This window comes from Micromesistius poutassou, assembly GCF_964030765.1.
Source record: "Micromesistius poutassou genome assembly, chromosome: 22".
NCBI lineage: Eukaryota > Metazoa > Chordata > Actinopteri > Gadiformes > Gadidae > Micromesistius > Micromesistius poutassou.
The window spans coordinates 11479912-11492284 of record NC_140292.1 but is presented as its reverse complement, the minus strand read 5'-3'; the positions used below and the strand labels follow the sequence as shown (position 1 = coordinate 11492284).

At 50.2% G+C, this 12373-nt stretch overlaps 1 protein-coding gene across 1 annotated transcript in view; it reads right to left on the bottom strand.

Moving 5' to 3' along the window:
- LOC311367937 (uncharacterized protein) overlaps positions 1-12373 on the bottom strand; it is a gene marked incomplete at its 3' end in the record, with an annotated part of 48795 nt that overhangs the window by 30615 nt on the left and 5807 nt on the right. Inside the window, exons 3-9 of the mRNA XM_084486810.1 lie at positions 10993-11137; positions 10180-10581; positions 7050-7260; positions 6460-6643; positions 5495-5564; positions 3886-3932; positions 3583-3649 (exon numbers count right to left, since the gene is read on the bottom strand). Coding sequence (XP_084342936.1) covers positions 3583-3649; positions 3886-3932; positions 5495-5564; positions 6460-6643; positions 7050-7260; positions 10180-10581; positions 10993-11137 — 1126 coding nt within the window. The remainder of the gene's footprint in view (positions 1-3582; positions 3650-3885; positions 3933-5494; positions 5565-6459; positions 6644-7049; positions 7261-10179; positions 10582-10992; positions 11138-12373) is intronic.

The window sequence follows — 12373 nt, the reverse complement described above, 5'->3', positions numbered from 1 at the left end:
CAAATATCTCCAAGCAGAGACTTGGACGGACCACAAAACCAACTCACAAAAATGCCTGCTGGAAAAAAGAACGCGCCGTGCAAATGAAGCACAATTGCATCACGGAGAAATGATCTAATGCTAAGCGAAAACACGTGTTTTCATGTCTCTCAATAAAAGCCCCCTGCGTCACTCTTTCAAAGGCTTCACATTGTTTGGCCCAAACATGACCATGAGGTTTAATGTTCAATCGTTAAAAGGTCAAAGGGTTTTGGGTTTGAGGCCGGCTGCCAAGGCCCCGTTCGCAGTGTCCGCGGCGGGCTGATAAAGAGAGAGCGCAGCCCGGCCGCTGTCGGCTGTTTCCTGGTTCCCTGGCCTTTTCCAGGCAGGCTTTCATGTCTGAGTGAGCCATGTCAAAGATAATGAGAAGGAAATCCCGGACAGGACAGAGGCATTTCCTCCCTCCGCTGAGCTCAGGCACAGATCCTGAACTTTTTCCAAAGTAAAACAAAGTCTATCCATGTTTTCCATGTTTCCCTTGCGTGACTCGGGGCCGACGCCCCTTATGAATCACCGCTCCAAGGAAAACCCGACCCTCAGACAACTCATTTCAGATGAAAAGTGCTGCAGTGGGTAACCTTGTAGGGCTATGGATTGATCCCGGTGCAAATCTGAACTCAAACGCACAGCGGTTTAAAAACATAGGATAAGATATAAATCTGGACTCAAACTGACCGCTGCGGGTTTAAACGCATGCTATGATATCGGTTACCTTTGGGGTTTGGGGTTACCGGGGTAACAATCAGACATTCAGACTTTAGCTCCCCTAATCGGGTCCTGGTGAGTGATCACATGTCGCACTGGTAACAACACATTAGATGTGTGTGTCTAATGTGTAGTGTGTTCAGAATTGATGTGCCTGTGCACCTTATTGTTCCCTGTACACAAACCGTCCCTGACAATGAGGCTATTGTCTGGCGATGAGAACAGTGACCCAGACCAGACGAAATAAAACAACCCAACAACATACACCGCTCTGAGCCACGCTGACCTTGGGGGGGCGGGGGGGGGGGGGTGGGTGGGGGATCTCAATGAAACTATTCAGCTGGGCACTGCCACCGTGCCCATGGGCAATAACGAACACGACTAGTGAGGGGGTGAGAAACCCCTCACTAGCTAGTGGGGGGTGAATACATGTGTTGTCTCACACACACACACACACACACACACACACACACATACACATACACACACACACCCCCTTTACACAGACACACACACTCAGACACCCCCCCCCCCCCCCCCACATACAGGAACAACCATTTAGAAAGTTAAGAACAAGTTATTTATTAGCCGTGCTGTACCCTGAATCACTGAAGAATAGAGTCACTGTTCATTAGAGCATCGCAGCCCAATGCACTTCACTGTCCCCTTACCCAACCCCATGTGCTCACACTGACTGGTGTATTCCATTTACAAATCCTAAGTTCCTGGGACTATGTCTGTGTGTGTGTGCCTGTGTGCCTGTGTGTGTGTGTGTGTGTGTGTGTGTGTGCGTGCGTGTGTGCTCGTGTGTGCTTGTGTGTGTGTGTGTGTGTGTGTGCTTGTGTGTGCTCGTGTGTGCTCGTGTGTGCTTGTGTGTGTGTGTGCTTGTGTGTGTGTGTGTCGTGTGTGTGTGTGTGTGTGTGTGTGTTTCACACTGTAAACCAAGGATCTCTTAGATCAGCTTTTGTAAGCCAATGAAGTTCCAGCTTGTTAACATTCTTCCTCTCACTGCGATTAGGCAGGTTCCCTGTCCATCCAAGTGAACATTGGGGAGGGACTGCGCATCCCATTAGTGGCTGGGTGTGGGTGCCGTTGGTCATGACAGATGAGGTGGTAGTGTTGGTGGGTGTGGGTGGTGTTGGAGATGTAGGTGGAGGATGTGGAGGTGGGTGTGGTGGGTGGTGGTGGTGGTGGTGGTGGTGTCATTTGAGGAGGAGGTTTGGGTGGTGGTGGTGGTGGTGATGGTGGGTGTGGCGTGTGGGTGGTGGTGGTGATTGTGGTGTATGCGGGTGTGGGTGGTGATGGGGGTGGTGGTGGAGAAGGTGGCGGTAGTGGGTGGTGGTAGGAGTGGTGGTGGTGGTAGTGGGGGTGGTGGTGGGGGTAGTGGGGGTGGTGGGGATGGTGGGGATGGTGAGGGTGGTGGTGGTGGTGGGGATGGTGGTAGTGGGGGTAGTGGGGGTGGTGGGATGGTGGTAGTGGGGATGGTGGTGGTGGTGGTGGGGATGGTGGTGGTGGTGGTGGTGGTGGTGGTGGGGGTGCACTCAGACAATATTGTAGTGGGACTAGCCTGTCCCCATTCCTGTCTTTGTCTAAGTGACAGGACAGATTCCTGTGCTCTCAGACTGAGCCACTGCAGACGGCCAAGTGGGCAACACATGTCCCCTCAAGGCACCTCGGGCACAACACAGACACGAGAGGAGAGGTCTGCTGCTGCTACTGCTCTAAAGGTGCTACTAATACTAACACGTTTCGTTTATACAGCACCTGTCATAACCAGTCATAACTTCACTGTCTTAACCATCCCACGGTGCACAGCAGTGCATCGAAATAAGAAAAGATTGATTCCGATTTGAAGCACGTGCACACACGCACACACAGGCGCACACACACACACACGCACGAACACGCACACACACACACACACGCACACACGCACACACACACACACACACGCACACACGCACACACGCACACGCACACACTCACACACAATCAATAAATCTGTCACTCAAAGAAAACAGCTTGTGGATTATAAAAGCAAAAATGTGTTTGTTATTGTGCGTCAATCAAGCTGCTTCAGGTTTACAGCACATATAAAAAAACAGGTTTCCGTCCTTCAAAACCCTTTGTGACGCGTCTGGAAGGCTCTCCACACCCAGCTAATCCACAACGGAACAAACATGTCTGGTCAGTCATGGAGAGGGCGGTAGCCCGATCGATGAATGGAGACGTGCTGTTGTTGTTGTGTTGTTGTTGTTGTTGTAGTAGTAGTAGTAGTAGTGTGTGTGGAGGTGAAAATCTGCATCTAGTGAATAACATGAGCCTTCAAGACTTCCACAACTTAGGTTACAACTAAAAAAAAGCAATATTTCTTTCATTAATCCTAAATCCCTTTATGGAGCGTGGTCTACGGAGAGACAGACTCCAAGCAGAGAGGCAGACAGACAGATGGGCAGATAGACAGAGCGATCAACAGGTAGACAGACAGACAGGTAGAGAGACAGACAGACGGACGGACCGATCAACCGACAGACAGGTAGAGAGACAGACAGACAGACAGACCGATCCACAGACAGACAGATCAGTCTAAAGACAGACAGAGCGATCAACAGGTAGACAGGCAGACAGGTAGAGAGACAGACAGACGGACGGACCGATCAACCGACAGACAGGTAGAGAGACAGACAGACAGATAGACAGACAGACAGGCAGACGGATCAACCGACAGACAGGTAGAGAGACAGACAGACAGATAGACAGACAGACAGGCAGACGGATCAACCGACAGACAGGGAGACAGACAGACAGGGAGACAGACAGACAGGGAGACAGACAGACCTGGTAGCAGTGGGTCCTCTGTGTCCGGCTCATCGTCCAGGCAGAGAACCAGCGGTTCGGTGAACACCTGTTGGAGGAAACCAACACAGAGGGATGAGCCGCTCTCAGTCTCAGTCCCTGGTTGATTTAACACAGCCCCACACAAAGCCCAGAGCCGTAAACAAAACAAAACCGACAAATGCAAATTCAAACTACTACCACCACACACACACACACACACACACACACACACACACACACACACACACACACACGCACACACACGCGCGCGCGTGCACGCACACACAGCGTGCGTTCACTCACCCCGTCGCCCGGAGGCTGCTGCTCATCACCCGTCTCCGTGCAAAGGTCTGCAGGAAATAAAGATCACATTTGTCCAGGGGCGTGACTTCCTGTCAAACAACACAACACGTCGGTCGCTCTGGACCTCAGCTGGGTGGAATGAGTCAAGGATGGACGGCGCTCCTGGGCCGGGGGGAACCCGAGCAGAGAGACGGAGGGCTGCCCAGGTGTGGGTCTATGGGGGGAGAGCACGACTCCCTAGTAGGGTGGGGGTGGGGGTGGGCGTGGGGGTGGGGCTGGTGATGTTATTTGTGGAGGATGAGGCATCAGATGAGGTTGAGGTCAATACAGAGGCAGGGTGATACACTTCCTGCTTGGGTCTACAAGTCGATATGCGCCTGCCGTCTCCATAACAACCATAAACACCCTATCAGAGATTAAGTGGCAGAGACAGGCTGGTCCTGCGTGTGCGTACGTGTGTGCGTGTGCGTGTGCGTGTGCGTGTGCGTGTGTGTGTGTGTGTGTGTGTGTGTGTGTGTGTGTGTTTTGACACATGCTTATTCTTCAGAAAAGGGTGTGGAGGGTGGGTTTTCCTTTGTGTGTGTGTGTGTATGTAGTGTGTGTATGTGAGTGTGTGTATGTGAGTGTTGCTCTGTGTGCATGTGCATATGTGTGTTTGTACACATGTGCATGTATGTCTGTGTGTGTGTGTGTGTGTGTGTGTGTGTGTGTGTGTGTGTGTGTGTGTCTGTGTGTGTGTGTGTGTGTGTGTGTGTGTGTGTGTGTGTGTGTGTGTCTGCATGTTTGTGGATGTAGGGAGGAGAGAGGGGGGGTGCTAAGCAAACAGGCGTGTGTGTGTGTGTGTGTGTGTGTGTGTGTGTGTGTGTGTGTGTGTGTGTGTGTGTGTATGTGTGTGTGTGTGTGTGTGTGTGAGTGTGTGAGGCTGTGTGAGTCCCTGTGTGTGTGTGAGGCGTGCGGGTAGGAACAACACGGTGGAGCCGGCGGTTAGAGAGACTCAGGTTCAACAACGGGCCGTCCCCCGACCACTTCACTATAAACCGTTAAACTAGTAATATTGGCAGATTGGCAAATGTCCAGCATTTGCCAATAAATAGCAAAGACATAGCCTGGAAATCCAGTCCCACATCTAGAAAGCTGTAGGGTCTGGAAACGAGTAATGAAAATGGCCCAACTCGAGGGGCGGCACCAAGCATGCATTTGAAAATATCACTGCACGCGATTGGATAACACTACGACCAATCAGAAGAATACAAGGGGTGACGTATCCAGACCAGCGGAGCTAACCAATAGATAAGACTCTTGCCGTATACGATCTGTAAAACAGCAACGCTTTTGGCCCGCCTTTATCAGATACACCGATGTGATTGGTTAATGTTCTGGGCTGGGGTAATCGGGGAGTGAGTATATTGCTCGTTCCCAGAGTGACTCGCTGAGCAAATTCAAATTGTGCTCTCGCAAGAACTCTGGATTTCCATGGTAGCAAAGACGGTGAACAATGGAAAAATGTAATACTTTGCAGATTCACATTTTTCCGTTCCACATTTGAAAATAGGTGCAAAAACAGTGCAAGGGCTCAGACCTACACCCACGTAGCTCCGTTCGACCTCACCTCCATCACTCTGCTGCCTCCGATCTGTGCTGTGGGTCTCCACCTCAGGGTCTCTGCTGAGTGATGCGATCTGTAACAGAACAGAGAAATCCTCTCGATCGTTCATTCACCATTCATCACGTCAATCGCCCGCATCACGCCCACCTCATCCTCAGAGGTTACATCAAAGTCATCAAAGCTACATCAAAGTACTGGCTTCTCCGACGACGACAGCGCTAAAGCCAGTGAGCTCCCCTTGGAAAGCGTTTGTTTAAGCTTGGGCCTGTGTGATATGATTCATTAATACACGGCTCTTCTCAATGCTGTGGAACGCTCCGTTCACTTGCGTGAGCCTTCCCGACTTCCGGCGGTCAATTATTTTCTGATAATTGACAGAACCCCTAACCCTAAGCATAAAATGACCGCTGTCAAGGAAAGTGGCACTGATTCACGTCTCTCGTATCACTCCACTCCGTAGTCCGGTAACTTATCAACCCCAGCGGATTCGGTTGCTAAGCGACGTCAACGTCTTTGCCGGACTATTTCTCTGCTGATCAACACTACGAATGCTGGTAACAAATGAATTGTAAAAAGACACACCGTGTGAAGTTATTTTTTCGTTTTGGCAAGTAGCCGTGTGATAAGCGGGATAAGGTATAGAACGTTGCCGGTCATTATCAATAATAAGCCCCTCAGAGGCGAAGCAAGACACCTCCGCTTCGCGTCAGCGTCCGGTTCGCCCTGTCGGGGCTTATTTTCCCGATAATGACCGTTTGTCTATACATTATCCCTTACCTAGTCTCAGAAGTAGTTTGCCAGATACGAAACAAGTTGGCAGCAAACCCAGCGCGGCGCAGCCACGGAAGCAAGCACACGACCTGGATCAATTAAGACGGCACCAGACTCTACCCAGACCGAGAGGTCCAACGGGGGCTGGACGGGGCGGTGTGAGGGGTGTGAGGGGCGTTCGGAGGAGGCTGGCTCACCGCTCGGGCCACGCCGGCGTCTTTGAGTCTGCCTCTGAGGGCCGCGATGATGACGTCATGAGGGCAGGGTCCCGGGGCCGAGAGGACCAGCTGGTGGGTCCCGGGGTGGAACCTCAGGACCCCCGAGCTGTCCGACCACAGGCAGTGGCCCCCCGCGACATGGCCGCCGGCGGGGAACGGCGGGCTGAGCAGCCGAAACAAATAAGGAACAGGATTAAAATCCAGATTGCCCCCCCCACACACACACACACGCACACACACACACACTGTGCAAAAGTCGCGTGCTGGGGTAAGGGGTAGCAAATCTTACACAGACACCAACCTTTCCCTATACTTGTGTTATTCCATAACTTTCCTACTTAGTGTCCCTGCTAACATTATAAGCAGCGCAGCACCTATTGCCCTTTCCCCCCCTTCTGCGCTCCCTCTCAGGGTGTCCTCCCCCCGGGTTTAGGTTTGTTTCCCTCTCCTTTGATCCTGTGTCTGTGGCCCGCCGGCGTCCTAATGATTAACTCTGAGAGACACCCCCCCTCCCTCCCCCCCCTCCCCCCCCGCCCCCCCCGCCGCCGCTGACCAGGAGGAAGACTCACGTGGTGAGCGCCCTGAACAGAGTGTGCTCCGGGCTCCGCTGGGCCAGGTGGAGGGGCGTGTCTCCGTCCTGGTTGGGCAGGGTCAGCGCCCGGTGGCTGTGGGGCTGGTGCAGCAGGAAGCGGGAGAGGTGGAGCAGGTCCTGGCGGGCCGCCAGGTGGAGGAGAGTCTCTCTGGGTCGCTGCTGCTGCTGCTGCTGCTGCTGCTGCGCCGCTGGGGGTGTGGAGGGACGTCGTGGTGAAACAAAAAAGAACGTTTTGGTTTGAGTTACAAATAAGAAATATAATTACAAGTAAGAAATGTAAATTAAAAAAATTTATAATGATACTAATGATGACGGTAATGATATTATTAACAATAAACATTCTCGTTTTATGTATGTCCTGTAAAGTAGGTTTTGTAAATAGTCATTTCATGCTGATTATGTTGACCTTGACACTTGACATGATTGATGCAGTTCTATGCAGCAATATGTATTCCCTGATATAACTTTTTGTATCATTTGGTATCCGACCGATATCAGAGACCAGAATCAATGTAGCTGAATCCATCACGAAACCTCATTCGACCTCACCAGTAACATGGCTGTCAACATTCACTTCTGAGGCAGCTAATGAGGGCTTTCACCAACGGTTAAAACACCATCAAATTCGTCTGACGGGCCCAGACATAACAGATAAAGTCTCCCTTTGTGGCTGGCCTGTGCAATCTCTTGATCTCAAAGCATGAGCTCATTTGCACGGCCCTTCCCTTGAGCAGGGAAAAGGAAGGGAAGTGTGAGTGTTTCAAGCCAATCTGTGGACTCACTTCATCTATGGAGCAGGTTGAGGTTATAATCCGCGGGTTCAACATTTCTTACACCATCGGCGTAATGATATGTTCCCTGGATTCATTTTGACCACCAGTAGGATTGGACTTCAGTGACTACAGTCGCGGGGGGAGAGTAGGGTTGAAGCGATTGGCTGAGTGCCAGACACACTGTGGGTAGAGTGAAGTGAGAGAGAGGGATGTTGGAGATTGTGTAAACTGATAGAGACAGAGTGGTCTACAGCAAACTACTCAGAGTCTGGGCTAATCTGCTGGGGGAAAACTAATGGCAGTAATGACCCTGCCTTCTCTGAAACAGGCCGGCAGGCTCGCACAGCACGTCATGTGATAAGGTTTCTGCTCTGTAGCCACATCTTGTCTTATCGAATGAAAAGGGCAACAATCATATCAAGAATACGCCAAGTGCTCTTGTTTATTTAATTATTTAATGTTGGAATAAGGCATGTGTTGTAGCTTATTGTTAAGCTTATTAAGGCATGAAATGCTTTTAAAGAATATCTTACAGTGCTTAGCCAAGTCTACGAAAAGTGTACCAGTAGAAACATATGGCCACTTTGGCCTCATGATACTTATTGCACCACCTTGACTACCATAACCATTAGCATTACATATTTCCCAGTCGCGATTACTGTATAGCCTGAAACTCTGATAAGCAACCACAAATAAACCACTGACTTCATGGGTAAATTAATGTTGGATAAAAGACCAGAGCCCTGAATGTTTTCAATGTTCCAGTAATCGGGGGGTCAGCTTTAAGTGAGGGATTCTGTGGATTTACATGGTGCAGTACATCAGTACCATATCAAACCAGGGCACAACTCCAGGGTTAAGGAAAGCCTAGCCCTGAATTACATCCAACTAGGGCGGACATCAAACCAGGGCTGTGGCTGAGGTTTGATCTCTGATGTGGTCAAATGGAAAACAATAAGCAACAATGTACGCCATCAAAGCAATCCATGTTTCAAACAAAGCCTTCATGATTATAGGGTTAGAAGTCATTTGGCCACTTCACTTCACTTGGGAAGAACAATGAAGCTCATTATCTTGTTCTAGCTTTCATTAGGGAGGTATCTCAAGCATCTGTACTGCTATACAATGCAGTCATATTTAGAACCAGTAACGAATACTAATGATCAGTAGATCAATGAGATGGGACAGACGTCATGTGTTTCCCAAGGATTCTTTTATTTAATTTATTAAACTTTAACTTATTTTACTTCCAACTTTAACCTTCTTGTTAACTTGTGGATTACAAAGTGCTCTGTGATCCAGCAGTCGTCCTGTCACAGCAGAACCTCTGGGGGAGGCAGCAGAGAGCCTGGGCCTGCAGCCCGTCTGAAGGAGGCCCAGTTACACCTGGTCTCCTGTTTGATTTCCGAAGAAAACTCATTTGCAAGCTTGGCTGAAACTTTCAGAAGCTTATCTTAATAAGTGTATCCCTACTGAGGCCAGTCGTGTTGATTTGAAACCTTTAAAGACGCTACAGGTTACCACTGCTGGCCGACTTTGTGTTAACCAATCATGGGACTCCAGCAACATGATTTGATTTGCTAGGCGATTTGCTTGGCGAGACTAAAGCAGACTCTCTTAATGTTACAAATAAAAAACTTTGTCAATAGAAAATAGAGCCCGACCGATACTGGATTTTAGGGTCCGATGCCGATATTAGCGAGTAAAAGATTACCGATATCGATATATCGGCCGATATTCAGGGTATAGATATATCGGCCTTTATTCTATATATATCATGGTATCCTGGGGCTGGAGCAGGTCCTTGGGATTGGCTGCTCACCCTGCAGCAATCCTTCAGACCACCGCAACATCACGTCAAAACCAAGAGCTAAAGGAACCAATGAACTGTAGGGGGAGGAGCTACTGGCCTCCACACAGAACACGCTGTTAAACTGTTTGTGTTGGGAGTGTTGACGTGGATGTGCTCTGCTTAGAGGTTTCAGAGGATATATAAAGAGGTGATTACGTTAATAACTCAACACTATCTCTAAAGTCTTCATAATGGCAAACACATAACGATATATCTGTGTTAGGCCAATATTGGCCGATAAAATCGGCCAACCGGTATATTGGTCGGTAGGGAACCTTTAAAGGTCCCATGACATGCCAGGTGTGAGTGTGATTAGCCGTTACGAGCCGTTTTGAACATCTGGCTCCTCTGACGTCACGAGTGGGCGTTTCAAAACGGCTCGTAACGTCACACCCGCAGCTAATCACACTCACACCCGGTGGCATGTCATGGGACCTTTAAAGTGAACGGAAGGACCGACGCGACGCGCGCTATGAGATCACCTTCTGAGGGAGGTGACGGGGCCTCAGCCGGCCGGCTCCTCCAGGGCTGCAGGACCTCCATGTTGGCCATGGCCTCGGTGATCCTCTGGTCCAGCTCCCTGAGCCCCGCCCCGTCCTCCGCCGGGCCCGCCCCCACCAGGCCCGCGCCGTCCTCAGGTCCGGAGGCGGGGTCCTCGCCGCGGGGGTCCCGGCCCCTCTGCCCCCCCCCGGAGGAGACCAGCCGCTGGAGCTCCAGGTGGCTCCGGGGGTCCAGTCGGGACCGGTTGGCGTGCAGGTAGCCGGCGGCGTCCTGCGCCGCGTCGCTGACGTACTCCAGCGACGCCGTGCCGCCGCACGGCCGCGCCCGCTCGTCCTCCCGGTGGGAGTAGGGGCACACGGAGACCACCTCCACCACGTTGTGGCCTGCGGAGGAACAAAGAGGACGCTGTGGTTGTCATCAGGGATCCACCCATATGGACTTTTTAGGGCTGATACCGATCAGCCTTAGCCCATGACCGATACGCCCATACCGATTTTCTGCTTTTGCTCCCTAAATTTACATCATAAAAATGACACAATGATGATAAGAAATGTTACAAGTCTCTATTTTAAAAAGGAACATTTATTGAACTGTCTGTAAATCATGCAGGGAAAATAAAAATAAAAAAAACATTTTTAAAATTTAAAAACTGCAAAATAAATCAGCCGATGCCGCTACACGTAACAAACGCTATATCCAGTATATCGGTCGATAACTAGTTCTAATGTCCAGAGACGGCTGTGGTTGAGAGCCAAGAGGACGTCATTGTGGGACGTGGAGACGGAGGACCGTACCGGGAACGGTGAACCCCAGACGGCCCTCGCCGCTCCTCGCCCGCGTCACGTGGCTCAGCGTGGAACCTTCCAGCACCACGTAGAAGTCTGTCTCTTCAGAGCGGACGACGGGCTCTCTGAAGGAGATGTAGGCTTCCACCTGACCCTGTAATCAATCACGAACACACTTCATATAGATGACACACGCAACATGTGCTATACGCACGTCACGCCGTTTCAGCCATTTTCCATTTCCACAGTAGAGAATCCAGTGTACACTGACATCACTGCAGTCCCGTTGAAACGCATCATCACATTCCGATAGTTTGTCTGTAAACCGAGGTCAACACGTACCGGGCTGACTGTGATTGATGGCCGACGTCGTAATGGATACGGTGCGGCCTTTGAAACCATTGTTTGAATAAACATTCCACTTTCCATTTTCTAACAGCATTCGCATTCCCTTTCAGAAGCTGCGTGCTCCCATTTGTTTTCATGTTATGACTGCTGCCTGCCAGGCCCTGAACACTCCTTCACCAGCCGGGGAGACATTTCTGGACGGCTTTCTGGACGGCTTTCTGGATGGCTCCGTAGGCAGGACGCCGTCATATTATATACACAGCCAATAACAACACGGGTTATTTTATTCAGTCTCGATATTCATTGGAATACGTTTTGCTCTTGTAAGACCTGAAAACAAATATTTAACCAAAGTAATTATACGGTTTGAAAACTTCCAATATCATTCTAAAACAGTCGTTCTAGAATGGAGTGGTTCATTCGTCACCTAAACTGCCCATGACAAAAGACAGGTAACAATGCATTGCGCCCTGCCTGGCTGGGCATCAATGCAATTGCACGCACCAGTGGCAATCATTTCTCTGCGCTCATCGTCAGGGCTCCATCGCTCATCGCTGTCAGCCACGGTGTTATTATATTTTAAGATGAGGTCATTTAAAGCCATCCAGTCCCCCAGACGTCAGCCACCCAGGCAACCGTCTCCTCTGGGATGGGGCTTCGCTACATAATTGGTGGGTGGAGAGGACCGGGGAGAGATAATGGTGTGGAATACATGTTAGACCTGCACCTTGGTGCTCACATGAAACACGATCAACCTCTCCTTTTAGGAACACATCGTCATCGCAAAGGTCAACAAACGTCTTGTGTTCAGGAGCTGGTGTACCGGATGAGAGAGAGACGGTACCATGACCTAGAACAACACGCATGCACACACACGCAAAGACCATTGTTAAACTTAATAACAACTTATCCTATTCCACTTATTACTTATTATACCAACCTATTGGTTGGCCACCACCTATTAATTATAACGGTTTCACAAATTGTGGATTAGGTAGGGCTACCGTTTGTATTTGAGAACTGTGAGTATAAGCATGGCTAT